The sequence below is a fragment of the Engraulis encrasicolus genome, chromosome 3 (genome assembly GCF_034702125.1).
Source record: "Engraulis encrasicolus isolate BLACKSEA-1 chromosome 3, IST_EnEncr_1.0, whole genome shotgun sequence".
In the NCBI taxonomy this organism is placed as follows: Eukaryota; Metazoa; Chordata; class Actinopteri; order Clupeiformes; family Engraulidae; genus Engraulis; species Engraulis encrasicolus.
The window spans coordinates 16,809,200-16,825,849 of NC_085859.1; the positions used below are offsets into that span (position 1 = coordinate 16,809,200).

General features: G+C 43.7%; 1 protein-coding gene across 1 annotated transcript in view; it reads left to right on the forward strand.

The window, feature by feature from the left end:
* The first annotated feature begins 3,167 nt into the window (after positions 1-3,167).
* The window catches only part of LOC134445781 (sodium-dependent phosphate transporter 2-like), a 17,535-nt gene continuing 4,052 nt past the window's right edge, over positions 3,168-16,650 (forward strand). The window contains exons 1-4 of the mRNA XM_063194846.1: positions 3,168-3,337; positions 3,869-4,478; positions 7,865-8,050; positions 11,396-11,480. Coding sequence (XP_063050916.1) covers positions 3,241-3,337; positions 3,869-4,478; positions 7,865-8,050; positions 11,396-11,480 — 978 coding nt within the window. The 5' untranslated portion in view covers positions 3,168-3,240. The remainder of the gene's footprint in view (positions 3,338-3,868; positions 4,479-7,864; positions 8,051-11,395; positions 11,481-16,650) is intronic.

Consider the following 16,650-nt stretch of genomic DNA (forward strand, 5'->3'; position numbering starts at 1 on the left):
TGGTAATGTTCAATTTTCATGATTAATTAATAAGGAAAATTAACAGTTGCTGATCTGTAATTACGACCATTGTCTGAGAAAAGAGCAAGTTGAGAAGATGGCTCCCGCTCCCTGCCTGTTCCTGAAGCAAGACTATATTTCTTATATATATATATATATATATATATATATATATATATATTGTATCCCTATTCCTTTTAATTCTATATTTATATTGTCTCTTCTATTTATTGATAGTACTGATACTTATGCCTTAGCTTTACACTGTGTGCAGAATTATTAGGCAAACATGTTTTTTGACCATATTGTCCATTTTATGCATATTTTCCGCCACCAACCTCTATGGACATGAACACCTATTGGATTTAAGCATTCCAGGTCATGCATATTTGTATATTAAGAGATGGCGTGATCGAAGGAGCCCAATACCCTATATCAGGTGTGCATAATTATTAGGCAACTTTGTTTTCCTCTGGGAAAATAGGCCAAAAATGAGATCTAACAAACTCTGAAAAGTCTATAAACAATTTTGAAGTCTTCCAGAGGGATGTGGCTGTCTTGAAATTGCCCAGATATTGTTCATATCCATCTAATGCACCGTTACGAAGCCATCAGTGTCACATACATTGTGCTCACAAAGTAACTGCCGGATTGAGAAGAATTGAAGGTGAAACTACCACAAAATTGTTACCCTGCAGTGCTGTTATATTCCAGAACTGAAACCTACATCGATTGTCCAGAAAAACATTGTATTCAGCACTCAGAGACCTGGCCAAGTTAAAACAGGTTGAAACCTGAAGACCAGTCAACAAGAAAAGTAAGTCAAGACTGGATCAAGAAAGGTCTTTAGACAATTTTGTCAATGGTTTTATGAACTTGTGAAAGTGACTGTTAATGGACCAGATCGATGAGCCCATGGCTAGATCGGTAATGTGCACACTCAGATGAGTTCCTGAGTTCTACTCAAATGCCAGCAGAATACTGCATAAATACCATTGTCTTCTTGAAAGATGCAAACGTTTTCCTCACAGATCCAGCTATGGGCTCATCCACCCTGTCTGTCAATAGTCACTTTCACCAGTCCATAATACCTTTGAAAACTCTGTCCTAGGGTATTTCTTGACCCAGTCTTGACTTAATTAACTTGTTAAATGGTTGTCTGGTGTCATCCCTTCTTACCTTGGCTATGTCTCTGAGTGCTCAACAACCTGTTCTTCTGGACACCTGATGTAAGTTTGCATTCTGGAATATGATAGCACTGCAGGGTAATAGTTTTCTTGTAGTTTCACCTTAAATTCTTCTCAATTTTTGGCAGTGACATTTCATGTGAGACTGATGACTTTGTAACTGTGCATTTGATACTTCTGTGCTAACATGACCAACGTCTTGCCAATTTCAAGACAGCCACATCCCTCTGGAAGACTTCAAAATTGTTTATAGACTTTTCAGAGTTTGTTAGATCTCTTTTATGGCCCATTTTCCCAGAAGAAAGCAAAGTTGCCTAATAATTATGCACACCGGATATTGGGTGTTGGGCTCCTTTGATCACACCCCCATCTTATTATACACATATGCATGATCTGGAATGCTTAAATCCAATAGGTTTTCATGTTCATAAAGGTTGGTGGCGGAAAATACGCCTAAAATGGACAATATGGTCAAAAAACATGATTGCCTAATAATTCTGCACACAGTGTATTTGTTTTGTATTGTATTGCTATATTTATATATTCTGCCACATTTTAATTCATATGATGTATTTAGATTGCATTCTCTGCAGAAAATGCAAAAAAGTGGGCTTGCCTTTTGGGCCAGAGCTGAACAGTTTTAAGTTATAAATAAGTAACTATTTTAGCGATTTTAACTTGGCTAAGGAACACTAGCCTGATAAACCGGCCTGAATGTGAGATTGGATGTGTAATTTAGTCTGGCCCCGATGAATAGTACATCCGAAGATTGTTGATGAGAACAACCCGTTGTCTTTCAAACCGTGCCTGTGCCTATAGGCCGGCACTCTGACCAATCAGCGCTATCTTTCTCGTTGATGTGCTTTCCCAACGTTGCGAGCTTCGTCGTCACTCCCTTAAAACCCTGCCCGCTTTGATTCACAACAAATCTCTGCGTTGTGATTGGTTTGCCAGATTTTTGGCAAGCCTGGCAGACCACTCAAACCAGGGGGGCAGGATTTGGCTGGTTAGCTTCGCCGATTAGCGAGTCACCATTTTCGCACTTCCGACATTCACTTCGCTCATGATGATTGGTGGGTACGCGAGGTTAATGTTGGGCGCACAGACCTTTACAGTTCTGTGGTTGGGCACCTCCAGGCATCAAATGCCGTCTTCCATATAGCTTTCTGGTCAGTCATTAACGCGGCACGTAATTGGCTGAGTAAACTGTGGGCGGAAATAACTCTATTTTGGAAGCTGAAAAAGCGTTCAATTTTGGCTGAATTCAATAGCCTAGCATTTCCCATTGAAATGACTGGAGGCGGGACTTATTCACTCTCTCCAGTTCTTATTCTACCTCCATGACTCAAACGATGCAAGGGTAGACCAGCCGTAGCCAGAAAATGTTGGCGTCCAGCGGGTGGCGCTGGTTTGCTAGGCTAAAGGAACATTGTATATAATGAAATCTGAAAAGCAGTCTGGGTCAGAGAGGGATTCGAATTCGCAACCTCCTGATCGTCGAACCAACACCGTAGCCATAAAGCCAAGCAACTAGCTGTAATTAGTTCCCCAGGAAGACGATATGAAATAATAAACACGACTTAGAGATAACTATGCCCACTCAATTACCTAGAAGTGTTCTACAACAAGGCTCTAGAATCCTAGGCAGATGCAGTGTTGCCAGATGTACGATAATTATCACATTTGTACCATAATTTTGCCCATTTTGACCTCTGTACGATGAAAAAAACATGATGATGATTATTTCTCCTTCAATGCATTTTGATTAATTTGTGCAGGTAAAGCAGACTGCTGAGTCATTCCAGATTATATTTTTAATGAAACTTGCACCAGTTACAGTCAGATTCCAGACCTTTCTAACAACGTTTCAACCTAGTTTACAGGTCAAAAAGTTCAGTCAAGGCCTATGCGCTAACGTTAAAACACAAACTTCCAAATGACTAGTTTAAAACTAAACAGATTTGGCACATGACATTTTCACCGGTTGAGTCATATTCCAGACCTCTCTGACAAAGGTTCAACAAAGTTTATAGGTGAAAGTGTTGACCTTTCTATGATTGACAAACCTTTGTCACCCTCTGGTCTCTTAGAGTGTTCGAATGGGGACCAAAAGTCGCCCAAAATCGACAAAAATGAAAAAACAACAAGAGGTATGGACACGCAATAGCACAACATTACAACTCCAAGCCAAGCCGGTCGTTTAAGTGTTACTAGGAGCTTATACGTTTTCAATTTTCCAAACTTGCGTAAGATAAGCAACCATAATAAACGGCACTTACAGATTACAGTAAGTGTGACTTGCTGAGGCAAATCCACTCAAAAAAAACATTAGCTTTGTACATCTGAGCACTGTCAAGTTATTAAATGTTATTATTAAGTACATTAGCACAGGGTTAAGTACACACACACATACACATCATACCTTAGAATCTGGCAAATATAACCAGCCAAATATAACATTTATAACCCCTTTGTACAGAGCCTGTGTTATAAACTTAGTGTCACCAACGATCGAGTTTTAATGTATTGTTTAAGGCTGTCGGTAACGTGACGGCAATATTGTTATGATGTAGTTGAGTGTCTTCAGCAAATAGAGAATGGGCCCACCGGCGGGCCCATCTGCACAAACTACTATAACAAAAAAATTAAAATGAAATTGTTTGTGTCTTGTCTGCATCCAGGTCGCACCCACTCGATGACCAACGGCTGCCTGAAGTCGCCGGTGTCCAACGGCAGCTTCAGCTTCGACCACATGCGCAGCGACGGCCAGGTGTACCACACGGTGCACAAGGACTCGGGCCTGTACAAGGACCTGCTGCACAAGATCCACCTGGGCCGTCTGGACGACGAGCGCAACGCCGCGCGGCCCGACAACAACTACCGCCTGCTGCGCCGCAACAACAGCTACACCTGCTACACAGCGGCCATCTGCGGCATGCCCATGCAGCCGCTGCGCTCCGAGTCCACCACCTCCGCCGAGGACAGCGAGAAGCTGGTGGGCGACACCGTGCTCTACTCCAAGAAGCGCGTGCGCTACGACAGCTACTCCAGCTACTGCAACGCCGTGGCCGAGGCGGAGATCGAGGCGGAGGAGGGGGACGTGGACGTCAAGTTGGCGTCGGAGAAGATGGCAGACGGCGCGCCAGGCCCAGGAGGCCCCGGCGGGCTGGAGGACCTTCCCGAGGAGGAGAAGGAGGAGAAGGACAAGCCACAGGTCTTCCTGCTCTTCCACTTCCTGCAGATCCTCACCGCCTGCTTCGGCTCCTTCGCACACGGAGGCAACGATGTCAGGTATGCGCAAGGGGAGCTAGCGAAGGGCTAACGATATCTCCAAAGGTCTCCTAACCGAAGGTTCCCTAAAGGGGCGTTCACATTACTTTACAACAAAATCTTTGATTAAGTTGCTTTTGTAGGTTTCAGCTATACTGACGAGAAACGCAGCCCAATTCGAATCACTGTACGTCTGTTCAGAAGGACACATCCAGCTTGATCCCACCGCTGAGAACTTCCTGTGATTGGGAAACATGCCCAAACGTGGTGTGATAGCCTGGCTATGTTTTCAGTACCTATCAGTATGCGGTCTTTGTTATTTGATTAATGATCTCTGTTTCTGTCTCTGTTTACCAAGACTTTTGAACTCTAGCCTTGTGAAGCAGAGCCCTTCACTTTGTCTTGCTTTATCTAATATGTCTGGCTGCTCTCCATAGGCAACTTTAGTGAATTTTAAAAACCACAGTCTGCTTCCTCTGTCCCCCCTTCTCCTGAAAGAAACTAATGTCCCAGAATGACCTGACCTCCCTTCAACCAGCCCTGGCTGATTTGAAACCAAATCAATAGATTGAGTTAAGTCACAGGGCCTAGCAAGGATGGAGTGCTGCAACAAAAAAACGACATTGAGCGTAAGGAACGAAGGACTGGTGCCGTGTCCACTCGCCTTTCAAGCAGAAACGTTCTCATTCCCACCAGAAGAACACTAACTCCCATTCACCTTTTACCTACAATGATCCGTTTACAAACCCCATTTCCAAAACACTCTCAGTTGCCGGCGAGTGAGAGAGCGAGAGGGAGCGAGCACCTGTGAGCTTCACGGTCACATAATAACACGGCTGAGATATTTTCACACAGCGGCTGTACAAAAACATTCTGTGGAGTCATCGCTTCAGGAATACCCCCTCTCTCTCCGCTATCCACAGCGCTCCGCTAAGCTCCACTAAACAGTTATTCAAATAGGAGAGGGGGTAATGTGCGGAACTCCCCCGATGTGTTGTGTCGCAACCACAGCCAAGAAAGCCATTCTTTGTTGCCAACAATTATAGCCTGATAAAGCAGGATTAAGTGTTACATTTATTTTTCTTTCCTATGTTTTTGTCATAATTAGCTTTCCAAGTTTGTTTGATCCACTGGGGGAGTTGACTGACTGGGTTTTTTCCTGTGGTGGTGTAGTGTGGGTTTCTAGTTTTTGTGGCTGTTTGGTTGAGGAAACGCCCCTGTCAGTCACGCCTACCATATGAGGGAGAACATGCCTCAAACGAGCATTCTGAGTAAACATTCCGGGTGTAACCTGGCAACCGCTTCAAAACAGTGCAGTGTTTTTGACACTGAACATGCCACAGTGTTCAACAGAGCAGTAGTGTATATTGAACAGTCATACAATAAATAGACAATAATACGGACAAATGAAGACATGTCAAACTTACTTATACAGTATATGGACCCTTTCAACAGTACACCTAAGCTACTGTGTTTCCAAACCCACTGCTGCTCTACAGTATTGCAGAACGCTGAGAACTTTGAAACTGGAAACTCTGCAGGGACAACTTTGAACCTAACAGTCAAACTCTGTATGCTGTCCAAAAAATGACTTCACTTTGTCAGAGCTGCGACTCAAACAGTTTGTTTCCGTAGTTACTGTAGAATGTGCATCATCCTCACCCAGTTGATGCAAAACACATTTTTAAAATAACTCTGCCTCCTTGTTGCATTCCCTATCCCTGGCCCTCCCGTGCAATTTCAAATATGTGTTGTTGTGGTGACTGGTGTTTGGTCTGTCTTTGTGTCTCTGTGTCTGTTGCTCTAATGTCATCGGTACACTGGTGGCGTTGTGGGGGATTCTATTGGGCATCTGTGTTGTAACCTTTTTTTTGTCTGTCTGTGTGTCTCTGTCTGGTGGTGTAATACCATTGGTTCACAAGTAGAGTAGAGTTGATGTAGAGCAGAGCAGAGTAACATTTATTAATCCTGAAGGAAATGAAGGTGCCTAGTAGCAGCATACATGTTACACAGATAATTTCACGTATATTAAACATATTCAACATCTTGCGAGCAACTCATCACTAGGGGTGGGCGATATGACGATATTATATCGTGAATCGCGATATTGAGTAAAATATCGTCTCGAATCTGCCAAAGTGGAGAAATCGTATAGATCGTCTTGCAGTGAGGATGTTTATTATCAGTATCAGAGTGACGTTTTCTCACTTGTGTTGTTGTCTTCACTTTATTCTTTACATTATTGTATTCCAATTGTACACTTTATGAGAGTATCATCAGTGTGTTAACATTTTATTGACTGCAAATTACAAATTGCAAGTATATGAAAGTTGTTTTTTGTTGTTTTTATTTTTTGAATGGAAGATCGTGATAAAAAATCGAAATCGTGATTTCATGTTAAAAAATCGTGATACAACATTTTTGCCATATCGCCCACCCCTACTCATCACATGTGCCACAGCTGAGCGTTACAGAGCACAAATTGAACAGTATTGAAGAGTCACGTGTTGAAGAGTCACTGAGTGCAGTGGTAGCCCTGTGGATGATCTAAGAGCATGATGCAATTTCAAATATTTCAAACACTTCTTGGGACTGTTTTGTTTGTCTGGTTGCAGTTATGCAATCCGGTCCACTGGTGGCGATGTATAGGATCTGTGAATGAAGCGCAAGACAGCACAAGACAGATTTTTCTTTGTCTATTTGCCTACAAATGTTTTTGGCAGAGCCCTTCATCTGTGTGTAATGGCAGTGCGGTGCTTCATTCACTAATCCAGGGGTCTCCAATCTTTTTTCTCTTGGGGCCACATTATCGTTCCAGACTGTGCTCAGGGGCCGGTATCAATCATGTGGGCTATATACTAGGACACTGCCTGTTGTAGCCAAAATTTCTAGCACAAAATAGTCCATCATTACAAGTGATTTGCAAAAGAAGTGAGTACTTCACATGCTTTTCATTTTGAAATACCACAGGTATTCCTTTTAATTTCTAATAACCATGTAAAAATACCAAGGAAAGGTTAGAAAAATATGGTGATTGACAGTTTATGAGTGATACAATAGAAATGGTAGGCCTGTTTATATTACAGTGAGATGAGAAACTATCAAGACAAGATAGGATTGCTTCTTTGGGGCAGTTCAAATGGTGAGGTGCAGAGAGGTGGAAGGCCGGTCAAAGGTGCATGGCGGGTCCAGGCCTTAGTTTGGGGACCCCTACTGTAATCTATGTTTTATTGTGAGATTCAGCACTCAGTTCAAAATGGTATTAATCATTAGGCGACGATAGTACTATGAGTGCGTCTCCTCCACCTCACGAACTGTATATGATCTGCATTACATGAACATGAGGTTTCAGACATTTGTTTTTGTGACCGTTTTGTCGTTTTGTCTGTCTGTCTGTCTGGTTGCAGTAATGCCATCGGGCCACTGGTGGCGCTGTGGATGATCTACGAGCAGGGCGGGGTGATGCAGGACGCCTCCACCCCCATCTGGTTGCTATTCTACGGGGGCATCGGCATCTGTGCCGGCCTGTGGGTGTGGGGACGCCGCGTCATCCAGACCATGGGCAAGGACCTTACTCCCATCACCCCATCCAGGTGAGAGGGAGACCTGACGCACGCAAGCACACATGCGCGCGCACACACACACACACACACACACACACACACACACACCTACCTCACCCCCTTCAGTTGAGAGCGAGAGACCAAACACACGCACGCAAGCACACACACACACACACACACACACACACACACACACACACACACACACACACACACACACACACACCTACCTCACCCCCTCCAGGTGAGGGAGAGAGCAGACACAAGCACACACACACACACACACACACACACACACACACACACACACACCAACCTCCCCCCATCACCTCCTCCAGATGAGAGAAAGGGACAGACACACAAACGTGCGCGCCGCACACAGACACCGAACTCATGTGGTTATCGCAAACATTATACGCCAAGATGAACCGTCAGTCCTTTCTTTTCTCTGTGTGAGTCAGAACACACACACACACACACACACACACACACACACACACACACACACCTAGAGTTCATTATGAATAATGTCCAGACATATAAAGTCTGAAGGTACAAAGACGTGTACAAGCACGTACAGACACACACACACACACAGACACCTGCAGTTGAATGTGAGTAATGTTTAGACATGGCTACAGATACAGCACACAGATCAAGTAGCAGCTTCACACCTTCATGTCAGGAGGACAGATGCTCCCAGCGGCACAGCAGGGGCCATTAGTCTCACTGCACTCAGGAAATGATAAAAGGTCCACGACTAGCGTTGCCACCTGTCCAGGTTTTTCCTTATTGTCCAGGATTTTAATGGTCTGTCCAGGAAAAAAAAAAAAAAACTTTCCTGGACACTGAATGAAGGATACCATTGCGTACCAGCAAAAAGGTCGACTGAGTTTGAAATGTCCAGGATTATTGTCAGACAGAGGTGGCCACCCTATCCACAACACTGTTCTTTGTTCCCAAACACAGTTTAATGGCACGGTAGGGCTGGGCGATGTGGAAAATAAACTATATCACGATATGGATTACTTTATATCACGATAAAGATATACATCTCGATATAGCACAATTACATACGTTTTCAGTTATTCTCTTTATTTGCTCTTTATTTTTTCATGTCGCAAAACATCCTTTCTTTAAAATGGATATTTTATTCTTCTTTTTACAGTTACATGAACATATAGTGTGTATTGTGACGACATGAAATGTAATTAAATGATATTCAATTGTATAAAATTGATAAAATTACTATCACGATATAAACGATATAGAGAAAGGTCACGATATACACTTTTATATCACAATAACGATATATATCGTCATATTGTCCAGCCCTATGGCACGGCGCTCGTTTCGGAAACGTGCAAAGGTTGCATAGAAAAGTGTTGCGGTCCAGCACTCTCTCACCTGAGAGTCCGAAACGTCACCACGCACTATTGAAGGCTTGATAGCCGAAACGCGTTTGCTTTTTGGACATGGTGGTAATATAAATAAATACTGAGACACAGTTTTTGAGTGCGGATTTTTCATCCTTAAGTTGATACATTTTATCGCGCACCCAAAAGACTTTCGTTTTTCCAAGAAGTTGAGCGCATCCTTTGCCAAAGTCCGAAATGTTGTGCCATTACACTTGGTTTGGGAGCATAGAATAGCGTTGAGGACCCTGACAAAGACCGTAAAGTTCGAAACATGTCGGTCAGTCCTTTGCTGCCTTAAGAAAAGTGAAAAATTATGAAACCGGAGTGCCACAGTTTCCCCTTTTTCTTTTTGGATATTTACTACCCACAAAGGCCGTTGAGCACCTGTGTTCAAGATTTGGATCCTCGCAGGGCCTCCGTTTTCCCTTTTTTCTGAGCCACAGTGTTGAGGACCTGTTATCATTTCGTTAGTTAGTTAGCGTCTGTGTGGTCCTGTGCCACTGATGCGCATGCCTTGCGTTCTCTGACTTTCTTGGATTAGTCTCACTGCACTCAGGAGCCAGAGGGAGAAAGCCAGCCAGTCATTACTGCACACCCACACACTGTCTGCTCGTCACCATAGGGATTGCTTTATATCACAATAACGATGCATTTCACGATATACTACAATTATGTATGTTTTCAGTGATTGTCTTTATTTTCTCTTATTTATGTTGCAAATTCGCATTTCTTTAGAATTAATCTTTTTATTCTTCTTTATACAGTTGTTTGAACTTGGAGCATGCATATACAATATTCGCTGTAATAATACATAAAATTAGTTTATCACATTGGAAACGATAGAGGAGAAAGGGAACGATAAACACTTTTCTATAACGATAATGATGTATATCGTCATATCACCCAGTCCTACTGTCACATGTCAGACTGTCAGACCTCAACTTCTCACAGAAGAAGGCACGCGCGTGCCCGCACACGCACGCGCATGCACGCACGCACGCACGCGCGCACACACACACACACACACACACACACACACACACACACACACACACACACACACACACACAACAATCCTCCACACGCCTACTGATACAGATCATCCCGGCTCTCTAACAAAAACAAAAAAGAAAAGGGGGCGAGGATAGCCGAGATCTGCTGCTCTTAGCCGTCTTAGCTGTTCCCACACTGTCCCTCAGATACCTGTAGGCACCTGCAGCACTCTTAGACGCATACACACACACACACAGACACACGCACGCACACCCACACACACACACACACACACACCGTACATACGCACACACACACACACAGTACATACACACGCACATACGCCCGTTCCCTCTCTTACACAAGCAATCACACATACACCTGTTCCCTCTCTTACACAAACAAACACACATAGTACACACACACACACACACACACACACACACACACACACAGTACACACACACATGCACGCGCACGCACAGACACACACACACACATACACCCGTTCCCTCTCTTACACAAACAAACACACATGCACACCTGACGACATGCACGTGTGCCCAACATGCCAGTCACGCGTAGCTAGCAGGTCCACATCATGCTGTCATGTTCACATTCCTCTTGCACTGAGTCACCTTGCAGACATCGTTAACCTGCCTAAAGATGGTTATATTGAAATCCTTACATCTGAAAATAACCTCAACAACCACTTGTTTTGTAGACTCTGCCTGTATACACAAAGGAATTCCTTGTTATTTCTTGTGCAAGTGTGTTAGTCATTTTTGCTGATGCACTATGTTTATGTACAAGCGAGGGTGCGTGTGTGCGTGCGGGAGGGCACGTGTGTGTGTGAGTGTGGGCTCACGCCCGAGTGTGTGTGTGAGTGCGAGCATTTACGTTTGCGTGAGAGTAAAAAAAACATTCTGACCATGAAGGATATGATATGATGTTTTATTCACAGTGGATTCACTATAGAGTTGGCCTCGGCACTCACAGTGGTGCTGGCGTCCAATATCGGAATTCCAGTCAGTACCACCCACTGCAAGGTATGCTGGGTAGACAACTCAAGGGTGCAACTCAGTAGCTAACCTCCCCTCCTCTCCTTTTACCTGTGGCCTCGTCGTGATGCACGCTGAGGCATTGGTGGCGTTGTCGTCAGGGTGTTGGTCTTTCAATCTCGGGGGGTTGTAGGTTCGAATCCCACCTGACCTCTCTCTACACCTCCGTCCATGGCTGAACCGCCTTCAGCCTTTTAAGTCGCTTTGGATGAAAGCGTTTGCTAAGTGTAATTTCTTTAATGTAGTGTAATGATGACGGCCCGTCTCCAAGTTTCCCTGCTGTCAGCCCAGGCACAACAATTTTCGGGATTTTTTATACCATTCGACATCCTAATTGCAAATGAGAAAATGAGACCTTTTGAATTGTGCTTTTATCGTCAATGCCGTCTTGCCTTGCCTTGCATCAGGAGACCACAGGCACACTGAGAAGACAGGAGGTTAGATATTGAGTTGGAACCTAAAAGGGGGGGGCACGAGTGCTTCCCTTACCCGCCACCCATCGCCCACCACGCCCTCTGTTCCTGTGGCCATGCTGTGCACGCCAGGGAGGGAGAGAGGAGAGGAGAGGAGAGAGGAGGCCTGATAGGCCCTCCCAAACGCCCATCAGGGGGAACTACACACGCGACCAACTGCACAAACAAACACAGCCGTCCAAATGTACAAACACAGACACATTAACGCTTGCAAATGCACACACATACACACGTGATATTACAAACACGGGCAACGTTTCCAAGATTGTCACCGCTGTTTTTCCGAGGAAAAGAAGATGGGGGGGGCTCCTGCGGCGATCAACACAACACAAGCCTGTAGGCACCACACGCTCACACCACACCACAGCCAGTGGGCGTTCACACACAGCACACAAACACACATGCGAATTCTCACATATCGTGCTTGCGAGTTATTATCGCTCTGAGCTGCAAAAGAGCCCCGCCGAGCTCGGGGGGGTACGTCCTGCAGAGTGTGCAGTGCCCCTGACCTCTCCTCTCGCCACACACCCCCCTCCCGCCGTGCAACAGCTGCATGCAGTCCGACTGTTCCAGAGCCTTCTTCTGCCCCCCTCGCTGTCCTTTTTCGCGCATGTCACGTGGTTGTTTCCTCTCCTCTCCTCCTCCTCCTCCATCTCTCTCCCAGTTTGTCTGCTCTCTCTCTCTCTCTCTCTCTCTCTCTCTCTCTCTCTCTCTCTCTCTCTCTCTCTCTCTCTCTCTCTCTCTCTCTCTCTCTCTCTCTCGATCTGTGCTACCCATGGCATGCTGGGTAGTGAGTGGGCGGACAGGGATTGTGTTGTGTTTTGTTTTGTGTCATGTTGTGTCATGTCATGTTGTGTTGTGCCGTACTCTGCTGTGTGTCCCCATGACTGCCCCACCGCCAAACCACATACCCGGGGAATATTCCAGAAACATGGTTAAATAAGTGATAAACCTGGCTACGTTAACCTACACGAAGTGGTGAAAACCTGCTAATAGATAGGTGTCATTTAATTAGCTAAAATAGGCACTCCAGGCTCCTCTATTAGATGAATTACCACTACTACCTCAAGGTTAACGTAACCTGGCTTACTTAACTTAACCATGTGCTTGGCATACTCTCCCACAGTGTCTCATACGCATGTTGTGTTGTGTTGTGTTGTGTCCCTTCTATTCTCTCTCCTCCCCTTTCCTTTGTTTCTTCCACAGTGGATTTTGCATTGAAGTAATGACCGCTCTAACAGTGGTCGTTGCCTCAAATATTGGCATCCCCATAAGCTCCACCCACTGCAAGGTATTGGAGAGCTGTAATGGTCACCGGACCAATCACAACCCCAAACCCCTCCCACTCCCCGAAGTACAGTAGCAAGCCAATCGTAGTTAATTTATTTACTCTCAAGACTAAAGCTGATCACATCTTCTGTTGCTCCTTTTTCTCACTTACGGTTATTTCAGTTCTCCCTCTTCACAAGCAGAGTTTAACAGCCGTTAAAATGTTAAACTTGCAGGGCTTTCTAAAGATGCACCAGAGCGTAGCTTTAATACCCTAACATGTATTGTGTAAGCGGCCAGCATTACACAAGTTCTCGATCACTCGCGCTGTTACATTTTGAATTATGTTGTGTATTGCAACAAGAACGGTCTGAGTTGTTCTGGCCTAATTCAAAATGTCAAGTGAAATCTGTAAGATGATGTTAAGTCACAAGGCTTCATTGTGATGAAAGACCTGATTTTACTTTCTATACTGTATATTCTATGGGGGCCAATCCAAAATATAATAGACAATCTAAAAAGACCCAAGCTGTTGTAATACTTTAACACTCACACATTGCACAATGTGTGATGCACAATGTTGAGATTAGGAGCTGGTTTGCATACTAAATTAGACACTAAGGTCAAGCACAAAGAGTTTATTTTATTATCTCAGAGCAGAGTAGAGCAGACGTTTCAGGTTGCTGTCATCATCAGTGCTCTCTGTGCTCACAGGGTGCTCCTATTCTGAACTGTACTTTTTGGGTCCTACTAATTTTTCCAAACATCTAGAGCGCAAACAATCCCCTTGCCTCCTGATGCACATTATTGTACATCTAGTAATAATAATTACAAAAAAGGGAAATCATAGATGGATAAAAATATATATATATATTAAGATGACCAAAAGGAGGAGCCTAATTATATTTATAACATGCCCTTGAAAAACAATTAGTGGGCTGGAAAGGATACCACAGAGTACCACAGTGTCAGAAAACAAACAAACAAACAGTTTTGGCTAATTAGCTGCTAAGGGAAACAAGAGAGGACCCCATTGGAGGAGAGAGGGACATGAGGGCAGTATCAGGGTATTGAAATAGACCACTGTTGCTGCTACTAACGGGAGAGACTGTGCTCAAGGCAAGAGGGAGAGAGGGACTCTTATTTATTTCCTACCACTACAGGGAGCCAGTGAGCAGTTTCTCATGCAGCCAGAAAATAGCAGGCAAGGGAGTGATTAGGTCATTTATATTATGATACAGCCTAATCAAGGCCATGGCCCTGCTTTTAATGAGATGGCTTTTTAAGTAATTAGCCTTCCGTTTTGTGAATTGAATAGCAGTTTAAGGGTTGTGTTAAGTATCCTAATTAATTCAATAAATTAGTGAAGAAATGTTAAAAGCAATTCATTTTCATCTTTCATTTATGCTTTATTTAGGCAGGATCTTTGGTGAAATAACAACCAGGAAAAATGTTTTGGAGCTTATTAGCGTTGTGCTGCAGACCGACCTCCTTCAACTGGCTGACACTTTTGTCTGGCACTTGCAAAAGGGTGTTTTTGGATGTGCGCACCCACCCTACCCAAAACTACTTCTGATGGAGCCATTAAGAGAGGGTGATAGGCAGAGAAATGCCCAGCTCACTGTATCAACCATCACCAGCACACAGCTCTTTCTTTTCCAACCACCCATCTCACTCCTATGTCTAATTCATGTAGATGTGTGTTTTAACCTGCCTCTCTCTCTCTCTCTCTGTCTAATCTCATTCATGTAGATGTGTGTTCTAACCTTTTATCGTCGTGGTGATTGGAGGCTTACTGCCATTACAGGGCACCAAGAACATAATGTAGTTAGTAGACCCTAGCTGGTCAATTTATGATCATTTATAATGATATGAGTAACGATACAATCACTCTATTGTCAGTGAAACTCTTTCTGCATTCCTAAACATACTTAAAACAAGCTTGACATGCTCAGGGATCTGGATCGCAGCCAAGCAGCGCACCGGACATTGACAACATATGACACCTAAAGATTACATATTTTAATGGTGCCCAATGATGTTATGTCTCCTAAGCCTTCAAAAGTCTATTACCTAACTTACTAACTTGTTTGGAAATTGTATTATGTGCTGATGTAATGTAGTTTATTTTGTGTTGACATGATGCACATTTCCATATGGTTACCTGGTCACTGGTGGTCTTACAGCCAAGCAATTTCCTGATGACCTCTCCAAGCATTCCAAATGCTTCCCACAGTTCCACAACTCAACTCAACTTTCAACTTTGTAGGGAGAGAAAAATAAGTTGCGTATGTGGGGTAGTTTCATAAAAAATCTTCAGGTGCTCATCGGTATCCAGAAATACAGAGGGGGTCCGAGGCACTCTGAAGTCCGTTTAAAAGTCCTGTATTTATACATTGACATCATTTCCATGTATAAATCAAGGACTTTTAAACGAACCTCAGAGTCCCCCTCTGTCTGCACCTCAACTTTCAACTGTATTGTCCTCAAAAGGGGCGATTAAGTGTGCAGCAAGAACGGATAAACACATGAAGAGTTCAGATGCAAACCCCCCTAAGTGCCTTTTCAGAAAATAATCTTAATTCATTTTTATTTAATACAAAATTATCAAAATTCATATTTTTAAAAAATTATTTATATAATTTAACTATTTATATGTATTATCATGTACATGAATGTAAACCAAACCAACAATTGGGTTCCCTAAAAATATAGAAGTGCAGATCTTCAGGTACAAAACCCTCTAACTTCATTTCTGAACTCTTCACATATAGACCACAATAACAGATAGCACAGGACAAACATAAACTGAAGTGCAATTGGTCAATAAAAAGGATAAACGAACCTCAAATAGGGTGTAGAATAAAACAAAATAAAAATGTAATAAATCCCATGCATCTTCTCCTCTTCCTGTTCATGACGAAGCCAACCACTTACATTTATCAGCGTAATTTGTGATGAGTGTGTACAGTATGTATACTTTTTGACCGTATTCATTCGGTCAGTATCTGAGTTGCATACTGCGCCACAAAGACAAAGCACTGTAACTACGCCAACATTGAAACTGAGGAAAATGGTTGGATATTGCAGTTCCTGCTAATTTGACATAGCATTATCTTTAAAACGGAACACTTTTGAACCATGAGGCTTTGTCACAAGTAGAGATGCACTGGATCCGGTTCCGGTTCCGGTTCCGGATCCGGCAGGATAATAGGGTTTTCACAGGATCCGGGTCCGGCAGGATCTTAAGCAGTGGATCCGGCATCCGGCATGTTACCTAAAAATCAGGGTCTGGTGCATCTCTAGCCTAGGCTTTTCAGTCAGTCTTTCACAACCTCAATCGCTGCATGGAGTGAAAGCCCTTTGGAAGCGGCCGTTGCAGGCAGTGTGGCAGTAAGCCAATGAGTCTAAAAAAT